The sequence below is a fragment of the Vespa mandarinia genome, chromosome 1, assembly GCF_050613455.1.
Source record: "Vespa mandarinia isolate Hongniang chromosome 1, ASM5061345v1, whole genome shotgun sequence".
Taxonomy (NCBI): domain Eukaryota; kingdom Metazoa; phylum Arthropoda; class Insecta; order Hymenoptera; family Vespidae; genus Vespa; species Vespa mandarinia.
In genome coordinates this window covers 13,190,001-13,210,000 of record NC_140810.1, presented here as the reverse complement: position 1 = coordinate 13,210,000, position 20,000 = coordinate 13,190,001, and the positions used below count along the sequence as shown (strand labels likewise).

The 20,000-nt window shown below is 28.7% G+C and overlaps 2 protein-coding genes and 1 long non-coding RNA gene across 15 annotated transcripts in view; 1 reads left to right on the top strand and 2 right to left on the bottom strand.

Annotated features, from left to right (window-relative positions):
• LOC118447674 (NAD kinase) overlaps positions 1-17,087 on the top strand; it is a 33,732-nt gene extending 16,645 nt beyond the window's left edge. For 6 of the 10 annotated variants that reach the window (XM_035879892.2, XM_035879890.2, XM_035879886.2 and 3 more), the window contains 7 exons: positions 3,496-3,579; positions 8,581-8,710; positions 9,864-9,989; positions 11,660-11,831; positions 12,461-12,813; positions 14,204-14,286; positions 15,162-17,087. In XM_035879892.2, coding sequence (XP_035735785.1) covers positions 3,496-3,579; positions 8,581-8,710; positions 9,864-9,989; positions 11,660-11,831; positions 12,461-12,813; positions 14,204-14,286; positions 15,162-15,354 — 1,141 coding nt within the window. In that variant the 3' untranslated portion in view covers positions 15,355-17,087. Of the gene's footprint in view, positions 1-2,808; positions 3,010-3,495; positions 3,580-6,950; positions 7,094-8,580; positions 8,711-9,863; positions 9,990-11,659; positions 11,832-12,460; positions 12,814-14,203; positions 14,287-14,335; positions 14,419-15,161 lie in introns of those variants that run through there. The other 4 variants (XR_004839940.2, XM_035879891.2, XM_035879888.2 and 1 more) reach the window with 4 other exon arrangements.
• On the bottom strand, positions 11,617-14,878 carry LOC118447675 (uncharacterized). Its single transcript, XR_004839941.2, has 2 exons — positions 14,217-14,878; positions 11,617-14,154 (listed from the first exon to the last, which is right to left on the bottom strand). It is a non-coding gene; the product is annotated as an uncharacterized LOC118447675 (long non-coding RNA).
• Positions 17,088-17,597: 510 nt separating the features above from the next.
• Positions 17,598-20,000, bottom strand: part of LOC118447670 (uncharacterized) — an 11,985-nt gene continuing 9,582 nt past the window's right edge. For 2 of the 4 annotated variants that reach the window (XM_035879879.2, XM_035879880.2), the window contains 4 exons: positions 19,786-19,907; positions 19,438-19,692; positions 19,064-19,300; positions 17,598-18,458 (listed from right to left, as the gene is read on the bottom strand). In XM_035879879.2, the coding sequence (XP_035735772.1) occupies positions 18,364-18,458; positions 19,064-19,300; positions 19,438-19,692; positions 19,786-19,907 (709 nt within the window). In that variant the 3' untranslated portion in view covers positions 17,598-18,363. The remainder of the gene's footprint in view (positions 18,459-19,063; positions 19,301-19,437; positions 19,693-19,785; positions 19,908-20,000) is intronic. The other 2 variants (XR_014982342.1, XM_035879881.2) reach the window with 2 other exon arrangements.

Genomic DNA, 20,000 nt, shown 5'->3' with positions numbered 1-20,000 from the left:
TTTCTAAAAATATTACATTTAAATTTTCCTTGTTCGCATACATTCGCGTAACATTCGTTGCTCGTTAAACAATGTACGTTTGCAATGTGGATATTCCTGTAAACATGTGTGATAAGAAACCGCTTTTCTACGATAAGAGCATAGATACGTTCAATGTATGTACATAAAGATTGAGTCTATACAGTCATGTAACATTAGTACTTGAGGAAAAAAAAGGAGAAAAGAAAATAAAAGAAAATTGCAAATAAAAAGAAAAGGAGTAGTAGAATATTTGCAAAGAAAAAGAATGCAATGTTTTCATTTTTTTGCAAAAAATAAAGTTGATTTTTAACTTTTTTTTTTTTTTTTTTTTTTTTTTTTTTTTTTTTTTTTTTTTTATAAAAGATAGATTTAGAGAGAAAATATATCTGATAAATTCGAGTTTCGAGAATAAATACACGATAAAGTCAACGATTTCTATCGTGCGTATATGGATAAAATTTTTTCGAGATAGGATAGATTCTTAAATAACTCGAGTTTCTGCATGCCTTCTTCTTCGAGCGATTGTAAAATCAAACACCTTTACCGACCGACCGAGACGTGGAAGAAAAGCTTTAGTATCCGGGCAAAAGTAACGGAGAGCGATCGTCATTCCGCGAACAACTATCTTCCAATTCGGATCTTTCGCCGGTCCTTTTATAACCCGTTATTAAGTTCATTTTATTTGTTTGTTCTCGAAAGAAAAATTCATATTTCCTTTCGAGTGGATCTTATTTTTAATTCATAGTTTCTTACGTTCTAAGTGAATTATTTTGTCGTTTAAGTTTACGTTTATAGCCTACGAGTGACGTGTGACGTTATAAGAAAGAAAGAAAAAAAAAAAAAAAAAAGTGATCTGCGATCTGCATAATCAGGAAAAATAAGATTTCTACGCAGTTTTCTCTTGATGATTTATTATTCATGAGAAAGATCGATCGACGATGTTCATGCTCGATTAACCGATATACATACTGTTCTTTCGTTACTATGTATTTTAAATTATTGTTCTTGTCGATATATGTGCTTCTTGAATATTTTTGCAAGAGATGTCGTTCGGCTTTTAAACAAACTTTTATTTTTTATTTTTTTCTCTATGCATTAATCGCAAATAATTAATTTTCAACAATAACGTTCAATAAAAGTTTACGTTTCTTAAGGATTTATAAGATTTATTACAAGATTCGCAGTCAACGACAGATCTGCTGATTTCATTAAAGATAATGTTATAATATTATCAGTGATAACTCCATGATAAACGATCAATAAATGCAAACTTTTTATTATTTATAATCTGTTTTATCAAAGTACTCAATCAAGTATTTTCGTTGATATTTCATTGACAAAACAATATGATAAGTTAAAACTGGATTTTGCTTAATCGAGCATTTATTTAATTGATTATAAAAGTGATCTAACTCACATATTTTTCGTTTTGAGATATTTTCATATCTCGATTTGAATTACTTAAAAATTATTCTTTTATAATAATAGACAGAAAAAAAAGTATATTTATTCCGGAAAAATAATTCTCTTATGTCATTTAAATGTTTTAAAAATATTATGTGTCGAAATATGTCTATTTTGTAATATCTCAAATGACTTAGATTACTTTAATAATCTCCAGTTCAAATAATCTTCGCACGTACGTACGCACATATACATACACACACGAACGTTAATACTTAAAAAAGAAAAAGAAAAAAAAAGAAAAGAAAGAAAGAAAGAAATAATAATTAAGGATTTTGTAATCGATATTATTTACGTAAAATTATACTCGACCGGTATGGTAGATTTCTTTATCAACCGAGTCCAGGTAAGTTGGAAGATTCGTTTAACTCGCTCGACACGATGTTCCGATTTCACCGCACGAGCTCATTTCATACTTGCGTAATAGCATTCCGAAGTTGGATGTAATTCGACGTAACAACGAGTTAACTACAAGATGAAAGCATAGCGTGAAAATCAACATCGTCGGATCGCTGTGTCGTCCGTTTTATGAAAACAGTCGACTTGGCAAATTTTTGGAGAATTTCTATTATTTTTTATTATTTCCGATTGATAAGATTTCATGAACAATATCGAACAATAATGAATTTTAATCATTGTTCTTATTCTTTTTTTTCTTTTTTTTTATTTTGTTATTTACATAAGTATTTTAATTTATTTGTTTTATAATTATACGTTTCTTTATATCTTATAATTTATCTTTATTGTAAAGTTATTTCAAGATTAGAATATATTCTTATAATATATTCTAATATGAATAAGATTCATATAATATGTTAATATATATTCTTTCATAATATAATAATTAAAATATTAATTAGAATATATTCTTATATGAATAAGTATATTCAAGATTAGAATTAAATCCTAAATTGAATATAGACTTAATTCTATATAATCCAATTTCTCCTCATATATATATATATATATATATATATATATATATATATATATATATGTAAGAGCGGAAAATAAGTAAAAATAAAAAAATACAGTTGATATATATAGTACATAAGTTTAAGAGTATATAAATTCAAAATTACGTGGCGTAATTTAAACATTATTCAATATTGCATAAATGAATTAATTCGTGATCGTTCTTCGATTTTATATGCATTTTTTTTTTTTTTTTATTAATAATTCAAGCATTAAATTCATTTGACGCACAAGATGAAAAAAAATATGCTTTTATAAATTATTCAAAGATTATTATAGTATGTGCATATGTATGAAAATATTGTGCTTGAACTTTGTATATTTTTCTTGGAAAATGCAGATTTAAAAAGCAGAAAAATATAGGGGAAAAGAAAAAAGAACAAGTGGTTTTAAGAACTTGTAATTTTACAAAATGACCGATCAAGTATCACCGTTACGTGAAAACTTTTCTAATGGATATCTGGATGGTTATTTTGATAATGTTGATCAATTTGACAATAATACTGTCAAAGGATCGTTGGATAATTCTTCACGAAATCGTGTGTTGAGGTAGTATATAAAAGAAAAGAAAAAAAAATAATAATAATAATATTGTTAACGACATAAATTATTAATGAGATTATTAATAGTGGAAATGAAGGATTTAAAAATATTCTGGAAAAATTGTTGTTGTTAAAAAAATAGTAGATAGTCCGAATGCAAATGAGGGCAATAACTATGACGTATTTAGTTTCGCAAGCGAATAACTATTACAATGAATTTCAAAAACGCATGACTCGATTATGTATTCCATTGTACTGGAATACATAAGAATTATAGAAGAGCTTCCGTAGTTTCTATTCTGCGGCTATTTTCTTTTTTTACAGTCTTTCCAAACGCGTATACGATAATCACACTGACCATTAAATTACCTATTTCGAATACATACTTTAATTCTTTATTTATCATTTATATTAATTTCATTCTCTAATTAAATTATTTATGTGTTTATTATTTTTATTTGTATTCATTTATTTATTTTTTTTTTTTCTATAGGAGAACGAGAAGCTTAAACGCACCAAGTCCAATACAACAATTTGGACCATGTGGGCGTATAATGAAAAACTCGGCCATGGTCATGTAAGTAAATTGATTTATATGAATTATTATTTCTCTTTTCTTTTTATCGAATTTTAAACGTATTATTGAAACATTATACAAAACGATAAACAATGAAATGTTAGAAAAAAAAAAAGAATAACTTCTCGTACAATCGACTGAATAATGATCGTGATCTGAAATTTATTATTCTCGTATATAATCAAACATTGGAATATAATATTGAAATTATTAAAAGTCAAATTTGTTTAATAATAATAATGATAACAATAATAATAATAATAATAATAATAATAAAAAGATAAGATAAAACATCAGCCAATATTGATCGCTCAGATATGATCATGCGGATGTTTGTTATGACGTCTGGAGATTCGTCGAGTTATTATTAAAAAGATATTAAAAATAAATAATCAGATTAAATATGTCGATGATATTTAATTCGAAAATTAAAAAAAGGAAGAGAGGAAGAGATAGGAAGAGAGGAGAGAGAAAGAGAAAGAGAGAGAGAGAGAGAGGTCAAATTTATTTAGAGAATGATTGTTCATTGTCAATGTCGTCTCATCGCATTCGATATTAATCGTGCATATGGCTTATGGTCATCGTTGAAGGCACAAAAGTCTCGTGGCCTATTTCGCAGAAACGGTACTCTCTGTAGGCGTTCACCATTCTTCGTGGCTCGAACAAGCGATCATGAAATAAATAAATGTGTGTTCGTGACGTTGTTCGCTATTCAGTAAATCAATCAAGAAAAACAAATCCGATAAAAATTATATATTACTTTTTGTTTGTTTGTTTGTTTATTTGTTTCTTTGTTTCTTTTTTGTTTATTTGTTTTGTCTTCCTTTTTTTTTTTTTTATTTATTTTTTTTTTTGCGATCGACAGAAGTTTTCTTTCAGATAATCGTATAAGATCATGAAAGAAAAAGGAAAGATAAAGTGAGATCATTATATAGAAATACAATTTTGCCCTTGATCGATAGTGTATTCGTCTACGTTAGACATTAGAATGACATTAGTACATACGTAGTAAAGAAATATTTCAAGGTTCTTACGTCTGTGAGGTCCTTCATTATTCATGGGTATATTATTATTATTAATTAAACAAGCCGATCGTATAGGAGTATTCATCCTTTCTTCTTTTTTCCTTTTGTCCTTTTTTTTTCTGTTTGACTTTTTTTCTTTTCTTTTTTTTTTTCTTTCTTCTTTTTTCTCTTCTTTCTTTTTTTTGTCGGTTTCGTCGTCATAAACAACTGTTATAATACTTTTAACATTTTGCTTTTGGCACAAGTCTTATTACATTGCTAGAATGATCGAAGCAAAGTTCAAGAAGAATAAAAAAGAAAAATTGTCGAATCATTCGATTCACTTAAACTCTGGTGTCGCGATTGTATAATTCGAAATTGTAATAGCCTAGTCATTGCTTATGCGTACTTCTTATCATTATAAATTTTATTAGACGGCATAATACAGGACGTCGATGCTTTTTATAAAAATATATATTTTGTATGGCAAATTAAAAAGCGATTCTATTATGGAATTCTATTGCATTGTGTTAACAGGTTCTGTCGCAATATATTATGTTAATAATCCGAAACGCGTCAGACCATTGGTCTCTTTCTTTTATTGAAAAGAAATTTATACGAAAAATCTAATAATTTAAAAACGTCTTCGCGAATTATGTTTCCGAATTATTAATGTCCTTTTACACGATTTCCTGATCATTCTTGTCTTTTTCTTTTTTTTTTTTGTTTTTGTATTTTTTGTTTTTGTACAACGCAGATAGTCACGATCCTTGATAAGATGTCTTCCTTTTTTAAAACTAATTTATTTCATTGAATTCTCTTATAGATATACAATTTCTTAAAAATTTCATCCGAGTAAATAATAATAAATATATTATATATTCTGTGTTGTAATATTTGTATTTAATTTAATTCATAATTAGTCAAATATTGTATTTTCATAATTTATAAGAATATAATAATTTTCAATAAATTAGAAAAGTATATCAAAAATATAAATGACACGTACGGTGAAACAAAATATAGCTATGGACCAAAATTTTCTAGGTGAATCAAAATTTATATGATATTTTTTAATATCAATTACTCTTCTTTGAGACTTTTTAAGCATGTAGTTCTATAAAAAAAAAAGTAGCCTAAAAGATTTCATAGCCTAACAAAAAAAAATATTAATTTGTTTCTATTACGAATTTCCGCTAAATTAGATATCCAATATAACGCGCACTATTAGAAATGAGGAATCAAAAGTTTCATTCTCGTAAAGCGTTGTTCCATCATGAGAAAGTCACTGATTTATTGAGAGGAGATTCAATTTCTTTTTTTTTTCTTTTACTTTCATCTTTTTGTTTTCTTTTCTTTTTCGTTATCTACTTTCCTACTTTTCCTTTTTCTTCAGAAATCGAAGATCGAATCATTTTTTCTCTTTTCGTTTTTCTATCGCAAAATATTACAATTTGTTTGTATAAGTGTACTCGCGCGTGTTGTGTGTATGTTCATACGTGTGTACATATTATTCCAGTGAATGAAGCTGATGATAAATTATGCAAATTTAACGCGACACGTGCTTTTCTATGATTTCTGAATAAGAAGGTTTGCGCCGACAAGTAGTAAAACGAAATCGATCGATTCGATAAAAGAGAGATTTTTGATTTTTCTACGAGTTATTTGTTATTATAAAGTTACAAAGTACAATTTTACAAAGTTACAAGTTACAAAGTTACAAAGTTACAAAGTTACAAGTTATTGCTAACGTTATAACGCAACGTCAATAGCTAATAAATCTCAATGGATTGAATTCTTTTCTCTTCGATTCTTCGTCATTTTGTTGCGAAACAATTTGCTCCAATTTGTTCCTAAAAGAGGAGGAGCTCTTTAAAATTACTTAAGATCTTTTGGCCCGCCTAGAAACTTTACGTCTACTCTGTATTATATGATTAGTCAATAAGTAATATTCGAATTTCGAGAATTTTATATCTAAATAAAAAATATCAGTATTTCTCATTTAAAATTATATTATTATTTATTAGACAATTCAATATGACACTATTATTTATTATTTATTATATACAAATTATTTATTATATACGAATTATCGTATAAAATATTTATTCTTCAATATATCGTAAATTATACTAACATTTTTGATTAATCGAATTTATAAAAAATATGCAATATAAATTTTAAATTAAATATTGATGTATTTAAAAAAAATATAATTTACAAACCATTACCATACATTATTATTGTCCACGACTGTACTAAACACTCAACTTAAGTATAGATATGCTTAAAAAGAGATGAATACGAAGAAAAGAAAGATTACGTTGTATGATAGCACGTGGACAAAGCGAATGAGACGAGTACAACGCATGCGCTTTAACGTACTACCGTTTACCATTAAAAGTTCGCAACACGAGTCGTATCGTTACCAGTTTGCGAGTGACCATCGTAGAACGATAAGTGTCATTTCGTTGTATCTTTTACAACGGCATTATGGTTGGAACTGTTAAGTGAGTTAAAGTGTCGTTAATGTGTAAATTAAACTTATTATTATTTTTATATCGATTATTTCGTAGCTATTTTAAAACGATTACTTACACGTTATGCTATATCATTTAATGTATTTTTTGTTTAATTAATTTTTTTTTTTTTTTTTTTTTTTTTTTTACTATAAGAAATAACGAAGGATAATTAAAAGTTGTGAAGGAAGTGTTACTATACAAATTAATTAATTGAAAAAAATGTGTAATTAACGTTTTTTTTTTATTCTCGATACTACATTTACGGATAATAATTATTTATATTGAAACATATGATATTGACGGATACATTAAAACATTGTTTTTTTTTTCTTTCTTTTTTTTCTTGGTTTTTTTTTCATTATAACATTAGTTAATATCATGACACTCAATCAAAGTTAATATAAATCGGTAAAAAATAATATACATTATTCTTTGACTTTAAGTAGGAAATTAAAAATTCGTCAGATTTATGTGTTCAAATTGACTAAATTTAGCGTTAAAATTATATATATATATATTTATATATAACAATAATAATAATAATAAAATAAAGATGGAGGGTAAAAAATGCAGGAATTTTGAAAAATAAGTAAACAAAATTACTGAAAAAAAATTACTTCGCATCGAAAAATATTCTTTAAGTACGTAAGTTTTTCTGATTGTTCGAGCATTCTGAGGCGTTTGAAGAACGCATTACTGAGTCCGATTTAAATAGCGTAATTATTGAAGAACGCGCAGATAGGCAGGTAATTCGTTGATTTATTTTCTTAGCACGAAGTAAGTACTTTTATCTTGATCAGGTGTCTAAGTTACGTGTGTCTATGACGACGATTACCGTGTCTTATGAATTATTATTAGGTAAGGTTTTCTACGATCGATAATGACTCGAACTCGATGGATCCCCGTCGCCTCGACCTCCTTCATATAAATTTTTCATTGATCCGTTTGTTACTTTGAACCTTAGAACACTATAATAATGCGAATTGGAAAGGAAAAAGATAAATTTAAAAAAAATGAAAAGTAAACCAAAGAAAATAGATAAATAGAAAAATGAAATATAATAAATGAATAAAGCTTTAGAAATAAATCATACATGAAATATTCAAGTAATTAAAGCTGAACAACTGATTATATTAATAATTGAAAAGCTATTCTTTCCTAATGACTCAGCTTAAATTCATATATTCATTATTTTTCATGGGTCATGTACGGCCGGAAGTTTTATAGATTGTTCGAGATCATTAGAGTCAAGTCCAGGTATATAAGTAGGGATACATATACATATATATATAAACTGGAAATGCATTCGTAGTTTTTAGTTATACCGAATCATATTATCGAACTTATTGGAAGTGTTTACGACGAATGACGTCTCCGACAAAATGTTTTTCAAACGAATCTTCGATATCACCTGAATATATTATATCGAAAATTTATCGCAATAATGTAAGAAATTTGAATGACGCGATTTACAGGACTATCCAGGATCCAGCTTCGCAGAGGTTGACTTGGTACAAACCTCCGCTCACTGTCCTCGTAATAAAAAAGGTCCGTGATTCGTCGGTACTACCACCGTTTGTTCAGTTGGTAACATGGTTGATAGAAGTAAGTAATTATGATCCTAACCGTAAAACGTGATTACCTTGTGTAACTTAGCACTGAAAGAAAAAAGGAAACGTGATCATTGTGAATGTGTTTTTGTATAGTGATAAAAAGAGATAAAAATATACAGTGAATATATATTCTTTTTTCTTTTTTTTTTTCTTTTTTTTTCTATTTTTATTTTTTTTTTTTTTTTACTGTTTCTCTGCAATAATTCATCAATTACACAATTAGTATCTTGTCAATAATCGTTATTTATATAGTTTTTCTTGGTGGAATCTAATAGCGTTAAAAGAATTATTCGACTATTATACAAAATTTGTTGATCGCACGTTAATCAACTGCTATCTCGACGCATAGATTTGTCTTATACATTATTATTGCTTCATGCTGTACATGCATTGGAAACTAACGATCTTTCTGCATGCGATCTTTCTTATACGAATGCACCTTTTACCTTGCACTTTCTCGAGAAGAAGGTTCAAGAGATGTTTTCTTTTTTCCTTTTTTTTTTCTTTTCCTTTTTTCTCAGTTTGGTTTTTATTTTTCAAATAATTTCAATGCGAGGCACGATCATCAAAGCGTATCAATGTATATTAAATGTGCATACGTGATTATACGGTTTTTTCGTTATATACGTTATTTATAACAAAGAAATTGTGTGTACGATTTTTTTCTTCTTTTTGTTTCTTCTTTTTTTCTTTATAATAAAAATTATATCATTTTTCGCTGAAATTATGCAAACGGAATTGGAGTTCGTGTTTATCAATATGATACTTGAATTTTTTTATCGCGTGATGATAAAGAATAACTTTCGACTCTACTCAAGTATTTCACGCACTGTACAGCTATTTTGCAAACCAATATCACGTGATCGTTAATTCTAATCGTAAATCTGTATTAATTGATACGTGTATATATATATATATACATATATTGGGTTGGCAACTAAGTGATTGCCAGATTTTAAATAAGAAAGAAACGACAAAATCCGCAATCAGTTAGTTGCCAACTCAATATATACACACACACACACACACGCATATATATACACACACACACGCATATATATATACACACACACACACACATATATATACACACACACATATATATGTGTTTGTATATGTATATAACAACTTATGATAATTCGTAGGAAAAACGTATGGTCGTATTTGTGGAAGCAACTGTACTTGAGGATTCGGCTTTGGCTCGAGATTTAAGATTTCAAGGGGTTCGAGATAGATTACAAACCTTCCGTGATGGAACCGATGATCTACAGGTAATTAAATTAATTTATTTGAAATTTCTCAAGATTTCTCTATACTGATAGATCACAATAAATCAAAACATTCGATTGTTGCAATATAAAAATATTTACAATTTATTTATATCGATAATATGTAAAATATTATCAATATAAATTAAATTTATTTAATAAAATAATATTATTTAGTATTTGTAACAAGCATTATAAGTTTCTTTTTTTTTTCTTTTTTTCTTTTTTTTTTTTATATATATAAAAAACATATATTATCGATATAAATATAAATTAGATTATAATACGGTAATGTATAAATCGTTCCTCTATAATCGTATAATCAGTCACGAAGATGATTCTACGTGATAACAGGAATGACAAGAAGTAAATTGTGACGCCGTTCATAGTTATAAATACATACACGTGCAGAAATAGAAATGTGATATCTTAAAATTTACAATTAATACAGGCATATCAGATGTACATATGTATTTTATTTTCTAATTGATTTTTCTCATAAAACGAAGTCTTAAATAGAACAAAAAAAATGTTATTCCCTCTTTTCAATTTATTTTTTTCATGTAAAATTATTCCCTAGCCATTTATATTAGAATTAGAATATGGACACCCTATGCATATATACAGAGTCTTTTATTTTACACATAATTATCTCCTTAACTATTTGTTATACAGAAAAAAACGTTTCAAGCAGAATTTAGCTTTTTTCGAGTGGAACATCCTGTAATCACCACAAATTTTTTCTAAACGGACATGTCTTCATTTTTAGACTTTGTGAATTTTTAGACTTTCAATGAAATTAATTGACATTTAATATACAATTATAAAAACAAAAGTCTTCTTGAAATCTTGGAGACATGTTCATCTAATCAAAATTTATAATGTTTAGAAAATTTTTTTTAATAACGATATATAGTTCGAGAAATAATTATATGTAAAACTTTAAATGGGACATCCGGTATAATAATAATAATACGTGTGTATGTATGTGTATGTTTATATATGTATATATATACACACACACACACACATGAAACCTTTATATTTATAATATATTTGAAATATGGAAGAGAGTAAATTAAATATAATTGAAAGTAGACAAGATAGAGTTTATTGTAAATATCACAAAAAAAAAACACAAATTTAACGCTTATCACTCGCAATAATAAACTAATTGCTCACTCATTCACATTCTTTCTAAACTACAACTTCTTTTTTTCCATAAACAAACGTTCCTCGCCAAAGACAAATCACGCTCTCCTTACTTCTCACATGTACATTAAACACGACTAATTAGATCTGAAACCTTCCATCCCTTTGTTCAATTTCCCTTCCCTTCGTCGACATATTACACATGATTAACTTGTTTCTGAAACTTTCTATCCCACATATGTATATAATATATAGATATTATGTATTATAATATGTAAATATTATAACAAAATATATATGTAAAAAAAAATAAAAATATATTTATAACATAGATTTTAATTATTATTTTAATATATGTATGTGTATGTGAATATATATATATATATATATATATATCTATATATATATATATATATATATATATATATAGATAAAATATTGTTGAAATAAATAAAAAAAAATAGTATGAATATATTGGAATGTAAAAAATTAATATTAAGATCGTCGCATCTATTTTACAGGATAGAATCGATTTTATAATATGTTTGGGCGGTGATGGCACGCTACTTTATGCCAGTCTTCTCTTCCAACAATCTGTGCCACCTGTAATGGCATTTCATCTCGGTTCCTTGGGTTTTCTTACACCCTTTGAGTTCGACAATTTTCAAGAACAAGTTACGAACGTACTTGAAGGTAAGTCGAAAGAAAAATCTAATACTATTTTATTCAATCGTAGATCTAATATCATATTGTTAGTTAAATCGTATCGAAAAAAGAAAAACAAATTCTACGAGCCAAAAAAAATCCATCTTCAACAGTCGAAGAAAGAAAAAGATTGTGTCGCAAAAAAATCATAAATAATAAAAATGGAATGCGCAGAAGTGAGTTTATATTAATACTTGAAAAGCAAAAACGTAGGTGTCGATCTCCCTGTTAATCCATCGAGTCATCAACATTTGATATCTATGAATCATTGCTCGATCATAAGTTTTGAGAGTGTACATTTTTATCTCGAATCTTTTTCAGTTTTAAAATACACACAAAATTCAATTCTCTTTCTACTTTAATATATATATATATATATAGAAAAAAAAAGATTTATTTCCCATCTTATCCTTTTTCTTTTCATTTTTTTCTTTTGACATACGTATCTCCTTCTTCTTGTTTGCTTTTTATAATATTACAAAAATATTCTCTCGTAAAATAATATTAAGCTAATGAATTATCTTCGATCGTGGATATAATTAAGGAAGCTCGTTCGACAGGCACATTTTCCTCCTTTATTTTTTCATGATTTTAAGTGTATTGCTCTCTGTGTGCAGGTCATGCGGCCTTGACCCTCCGGAGCCGTTTAAGATGTATTATTATGCGAAAAGGTGAGGAAGGTCAGCCAGCGAAATCACCGACGAATTTGTTGGTGTTGAACGAAGTTGTCGTAGATCGAGGACCTTCACCGTATCTTTCAAACATCGACCTATTCATTGATGGCAAACATGTAACTAGCGTTCAGGGTGATGGCCTGATCGTTAGTACACCAACCGGATCTACGGCTTACGCGGTAGCTGCAGGAGCTAGTATGATCCATCCTTCGGTACCTGCGATCATGATTACACCAATCTGTCCTCATTCGTTATCATTCAGACCAATTGTTGTACCAGCTGGTGTCGAACTAAAGGTGCTTATATCTTTCTATTTTTTTTCTTATTATCATCTTATTATCTTATTTTCTTATTATTTTCTTTCTTATTATCATATTTTTATTTCATATTGTTAAATATATTTATTCGTCATATGCGTTATATATAACGCATAAATCAGTGATTTATGCGTTAAATATAAACGAATTACTTTCTATATCAGTTTCTAAATGAATCTAATTTCATTGGTTATTTACAATCAATAGTATACAGGGATGAGTCTGTAAAGTGTTACGAACTTATATCTCGAAAACAAAGTATTTTAAAGGAAAATATGTTTCATACATTGTGACGAAAAGATTGATTGGATCTTGGATAATTATTTTAAACATTAATTTCATCTTCAATGTATTTAATCGAAATCTCTCCAGCTCCCTCTTCCATTTTTCAATGGTTTTTTTCCTTATGGTTTATTCTCAAGAGGTTCTCAAAACACTGTAATAAAATATTTTTTTCTTTTTACTAATTACTTTTCGAGTTACAAAGCTTGGAAATTACAATACCGCATTAGCATTATTCAAGGTGTACCACGCGGACGTTGTACGATCCGTCTTTGTATTGTATATATGTACATACATATATATATATATGCAAATATACATACATAACGACATAACAACTTATAATACATAGTATCTCAATAGTAGATTACACGGAAAACAAACAAGTCAGTCTTGTTTTGAAAACGTTTCAACGTATTCTATATGAATGTGCAATAAGAAAATATATAGTTTGCATTTAAAAGTGTAAACGTAACCTTCATATGATCTTCAATACGATTATCTAAGGTTAAACCAATGACATCATTTTGTGTCTCTTATGATATTACAAAACTTTTGTATGTAACATTTTCATCTAAAATTTCTTTTATACGAGATATTAGCTTGTGACGATTATTAAAAGACTCACCACCTTTTATAAGAGGATTGAAACTTTCGAGTATTAAAAACTTTGTCCTTTTCGATGTCATTTAACAACATCCAAATTTTTTATTATCCTTATCGATCGAGAAAAAGATCTCTCAAATGAACTCGAAACTTCCGACTGACTCGATCGATCCCATAGAAGGAAAGTTGGCTCTCCACTAACTCTACCGTAGTCCACATTCCCAGACCATGCGTTGCTCTCTTCGCCTTCTTCAAAATCTTCTTGAGTCGCAGTTATATTCTCTCTCTCTCTTTCTCTTTCTTTCTCTCAATTTCTCTCTCTCTCTCTCTCTCTCTCTCTCTCTCTCTCTCTCTCTCTCTCTCTCTCTCTCTCTCTCTTTCTCTTTCTCTCTATCTATCTATCTATCTCTTTGAAGACTTGACGTTTTTCATCTACAACGAGAAAGATTTATTAATTTTCTTTTAATACTTCTCATCATAGATATCCGTCTCACCAGACAGCAGAAATACTTCGTGGGTCTCGTTTGACGGTAGAAATAGACAAGAGCTCTTTCATGGTGACAGGTAAAAATACAATTACGAACTTTTTTAACTTTCTCTTTTATATTTTCAGATAATGTCTAACAGTAATGCCCGCAGCACAGCCTACGTTTCCTTTGATGGTCGGAGTCAAGAAGAATTACGAGTCGGGGACAGGTCTGTCCTAAATTATACAAATGATTATATGTTTCTCTCTCTCTCTCTCTCTCTCTCTCCTCTCTCTCTCTCTCTCTCTCTCTCTCTCTCTCTCTCTCTCTCTCTCTCTCTCTCTCTCTCTATTTCTATCTCTTTCTCTTTCTCTATATGTGTATACATATTTATATTTCTTGTCATTTCAAATTTATTAGACGTTACATATCGTAATATTGCTATGGAAGTAACGTCTTTTACATGATCTTTCCTTTTTCGTTAGAAAAACTCTTATCTTCATATTATAATCTTTCTCGTTCTTTTTCACTTTAACATTAATAAAATAACTACAACCCAGACACGATTTACCTTTCATATTTTGGAATTCCGTAATCAAATCGGAAACGTTGGCTGATATCTGCAGGGTGACGGTACTTCGTATTTGTCCTATCTTTACATTGACTAAATATCTCAAGATAGTTCTTATTTGTCCTATCTTTACATCCATATATATATATATATATATATATATATATATATATATATATACATATATATATATATATATACATATATATATATATATATATATATACATACACATGTAGAGTATAGTATATATAAATATATATACTAATATACTAATAGATGTATATTTAGACAATGTGGATACATATATAAATTTATATATAAATATATATATATATATATTAAAATTATTGTTAATTTAAAAATTACATATCTTTTCTAACTCTACTATTATTTTACAGTTTACGAGTCACTACATCTATATATCCTGTACCTAGTATTTGCGCAGCCGATCAAATAACGGATTGGTTCGATTCTCTCGCTGAGTGTTTACACTGGAACGTTAGGAAGAGGCAAAAGCACTTGGACGAATTGAGTGACTTGACTCATTCATCTAGCAATGATACCCTTGACTCTTTGGATCGCGATAGTTAGGCAAAAATATGTATTTTAAAGGTAAAACAAAATCAGCACAATTGATAATATCAAACGACTCCAAAAGAATTTGTGCGAGTGCCTCAAAAGTGATAAAAACATGGAAGTTAATCTATATACTGGATAACGGATTTTGTTCTATATCATCGTGAGAAATCATTAGAACTTCTTATACTAGTTGAAATCTATTATTAATAGATATTTTATTATCAAGGATAAAACGTACGTACGTTGGAAGATAGAAATCATAGTTTTTGTTTGGCTATTCTCTCTTTTTTTTTGTTTTTATCCTAGACTGACTATGTATATCTAAGAGTGAAGTGTTTCTGTTTTCAAACGTTATATTAACGTCGCTTTATAAATCAATGACGATAAACCAGAAACCGTTATTCGAATTTTATATTATATCTAAAATGACTGAAATAAACGAAGCTGGATTGCACACATCATATGATATTACTAATGCACAAATGAAGATGACACTCAACAGTTGTACTAATTCCAATTACGTTTAAACATCAATGTTTATTGCGAAGTTACCAAAATAATTGGGAATATGATGAGAATCATTGGAATTTGATTAAAAAGAAAAATTGAATATGATTGAAGAATAATTCTAACTATGTAATTTCATTGATTACGTACACTTAAGATGATCATGTTCTTTGGATTGTTTATAATTAAAGATAATCTTCGTTAAACAAAGTGAATGATAGAATTATATTTAGTGTCATCTAGTGTGGAAAATCTTCAATTAAAGTTGTTGTTCTTTGAGAGTTAGTTTGGTAATCGACAGATAACGCTAAATATTAATTCTTTATCAATCGTTGACGATTCGTATCATTGTAGTCATGTACTATTGTAGTCAAGATCTTAAATGTAATCAATGAAATCGTATAAAATCTCATTTGATTTAATCATAAACATTTGCTTTTTTTTTTTAATATTAAATATTTATAATAATATAGTAATATTAAATTTGTATAAATAATTTTCTGTCTGCCTAAAGTCAAATAACTCTTTATAGAAATTCGAAAATCATTTATTCATCATTAACGTTATTTATAAAATCTGCGTGTATTTAATTTCTTCCTTTTTTTTTTTCATGAGCCAGTTTACCGAAACAATTTCTAGTTTTTTATTTTTTATTTTTTATTTTTTATTTTTTATTTCAATGTATTTAAAATTAATACTTTTTATTTCTCATAATACAGCAAATATTTTATTTCTTTCGTTTTAATTAATAGACGAAAAAATAAGCAATAGATTCGCTCGTAATAAAAATCGTCGAGGTTTATAATTAAATCCTTGTAAGAAAAGAAAAGTATTATAATATTAGTTATTTGTAATTAATTCATTATTATTGTTTCAAACGTAATTGTGCTCGATTAAAGTTCTCAAATTTTCTTTTTCTTTTTTTTTTTTCTTTTCTTTCTTTTTTCTTCCTTTTCTTTCTGTCATTCAACGTTGCATTTCCAGCTTTCGTCGATTGTCGGTGTAAATTTTGAGATCCATTTCGTCGGACTTAAAATGACTATACGTTAGAAAATGATGATTAAAGCGTAAAAAAGGACGTTTAATCCATGTGAGAGAGAGAGAGAGAGAAAGAGAGAGAGAGAGAGAGAGAGAGAGAGATGGTACATGAGCTAGAATAAATTAATTTGTTAATGTTAATAACAAACTTTTCCTATGAATGTAAATCTTTTTAATAAAACCATCTTTTGTACAGAAAATCTTAACTACCTTTCAATAGGAATCTTCCAAGACACTTAGAAAAATGATTTCTTATAATAATCAAATGTGTAAATATAATACACAAAAGAAAAAAAAATAATAATATACCGGGACAAAAACAAATTTGACTTATAGTACCTACATTTTTTGTTTATTTATTTCTACGCGATGGGACACTGTGAAATCTACAGTATGTACAGATGAGAGTTTCGTAAACGCAACGAATATCTTATTAACGTTAATCTTAAACAAATAAGTAATAGGATGTCCATGAGAAGATACAAAGTATTGAAATACCAGGATTATTAAAAAAAAACAAATAGTAAGAAAAAACAAAAATAAAAAAAGAACAAAAACAAAAAAAAATTAACTTTAAAAAAATCTAATAATAATGAGAGCTTAAGAATTCGTCTAATCATAACACGAAATTTGTTCGATTAAAACAAGTTAACACAACTCTCATAAACATTATACATATATATATATATATATATATATATATATATATATATATGTCTACTTTTACATTTACATTTGGTTATATCAGTCATAGGTATACGGTGACTTAACAAGATGAACGCGTAAAATCATAAAATCGTAAAGAACTAATTAAAATACTAAAAGCAATATTTACATTGTCTCGTTAAATCATATAATAAAATCTACTAAAACTCAAATAAAAGAAAGATGGATATAAGATACGAACTTTTAACATGTATCTATCTAATTCGTATTTAAATATACACTCTTCTTAAATATAGTATCTTAGATAAAGACAGTCTATAAATGGGTTGCATCTGAATCGTACGCGAACATAATTTTTAGTTTTCGTTTTCTTTTTCTTTTTCTCCTCTTTTCTTTTCTTTTCTTTTTTTTTCTTTTCTCCGTTTTTCTTCTTCCCTCCTATACAGCTTAATCACTATCGGCACGTCAGTCTCATACAATTTCGTTCAAGCTCTAAACTCGTATCAAAAAATATATATCTTAAATCGATGGAAAACCTAATAATATATATATATATATATATATATATATATATATGTATATATATATAGTTCTTCTATGAATCGAATTTAATCATTTACAAAAATATGAAATATAGAGTTGGCGGAGTGAGTAGTCCCGACGAGAAAACGTATACGTTTGTTTTAACACGATTTTTCGTTGTCCCGTCCCTCCTTCTCCTTCTCTTCCCTCTCCCTCTTTTCCTCTTTCTCCACCTTCTTTTCTTCTTGAACCATCGTAATCATCAACCCTGGCTACTCGCCGGCACCTTTAGTGCCTGCAATTCACATACGTGACCGTTTCGCCGTTTACGACGCGAACGTAACGAGTACAGGCTCGGACGAAAAGTGCAGGTAAGTGGTGGTCTGTAAAAAAATAAAAGAAAAGCCCAATTACATTTGTAAGTCGAAGGGAGCCTGGGAGAGAAGAAGAAGAAGAAGAAGAAGTTTGGTGTTTTAAAAATAAAAAGAAAAAAAAGAGGAAAAGAAGTATATATAAAAAAAAAAGAAAATAAAAGAAATGCTTATTTCGAACCAGCAGAGAACACGAAAATTTACATATGTATGTATATATATATATATATATATATATATATATACGTATGTATATGTAAGTACATATTACACGAGACATGCAGATGAAAAACGATGAAACAGAACATCGAAACGATCCTTTTTCTTCCTTCGATCGATACCACGATAGAAAGAGAGAAAAGGAAAGGAAAAATCGATTAAATGGTTATTGGCACACGTCGTTAATTATCAGATGAAAAATCTCACAGGCAAAGAAACAGAAAGAGAAAAGTAAAGAATTAAAGCAAGATAAAGAAAAAGAAGAGGAAAAAGAAATAGAAGAAGAAGAAGAAGAAAAAGAAATAGAAGAAGAAGAAGAAGAAGAAATAGAAGAAGAAGAAGTAGAAAAGAGAGAGAAAAAAAATGCTGGAGTTAGTACTGTTAGGTCACACACTCACATGCCTTCTGATCGTCGTCGCCGTTCGAGCAAGACGGCTCCTGAATGTAAAGGGCCGGTTTGAGCGGTCGACCATCCTGATCCTCCACCTGAATTACCAGCCCGTGATTGCCGCCGTTACCATGTGGATTTCTTGGATTTAGCCTCCAAAATCTGAGTCCTTGTCGTACGTCTAATGCCAAGTGTGTACCCTCGTTCGTCAATGGCGTCACCAAAGAGTCCATCAAGCGTTTCTTTGCTACGATAAGTTTGGAGGATTGAGGCTCGTTGTATCTTTTTTTGGATGAGGGGTGAAGAAGAGGGGATTTTTTCGATACGAAGAAAAAAGAAAGAATGTAAACAAAAAGTAAGAAGTAACCGTGACCGGTCCCTCACCTCGATGCTTTCTCAACGTTTTCGTGTAATAGTAAACTGATATTCTGATCTTCTTCTCGTCCTCTTCTTCTTGTTCGTCAACGACACTACCACTCATACTTGGTAAAGACGACGTAAGATTCTCTTGTGGTAACTTGTAGATCCTTAATTTCGCAGCGACCACGTGCTCGCCCGACGTCAGATTCAATTGAAAGTGCATGTTCATCGAGAACGGGTCGGCCCAAGCTTCCTGATCCGTGTTACGCGGCGTTTGACCTGTCACACGTTAACGAATTTCCCCATTGGCGAGACTGAAATATATATCCTCTTCGTTCTCGAGACGATTAGATGAGCGATTAGATTACTCACACGTAGGCGAGAACATGGTCAGCCTTTCGCGTTGAACCTTATTCGCGTTCGAGCTTAGGTTGAACCTTCCTGTTAGTGCCAGTACTCTTGATTTTATATCTTCGATCGCTTTCTGGCCTTGACTATTAAAGAAAAATATATTTCTCGTTAAAACGAATATAGATATTAGAAAAAAAAAAAAAAAAAAAAAAAATTAGAAAAAAGGAGAAGAGCAT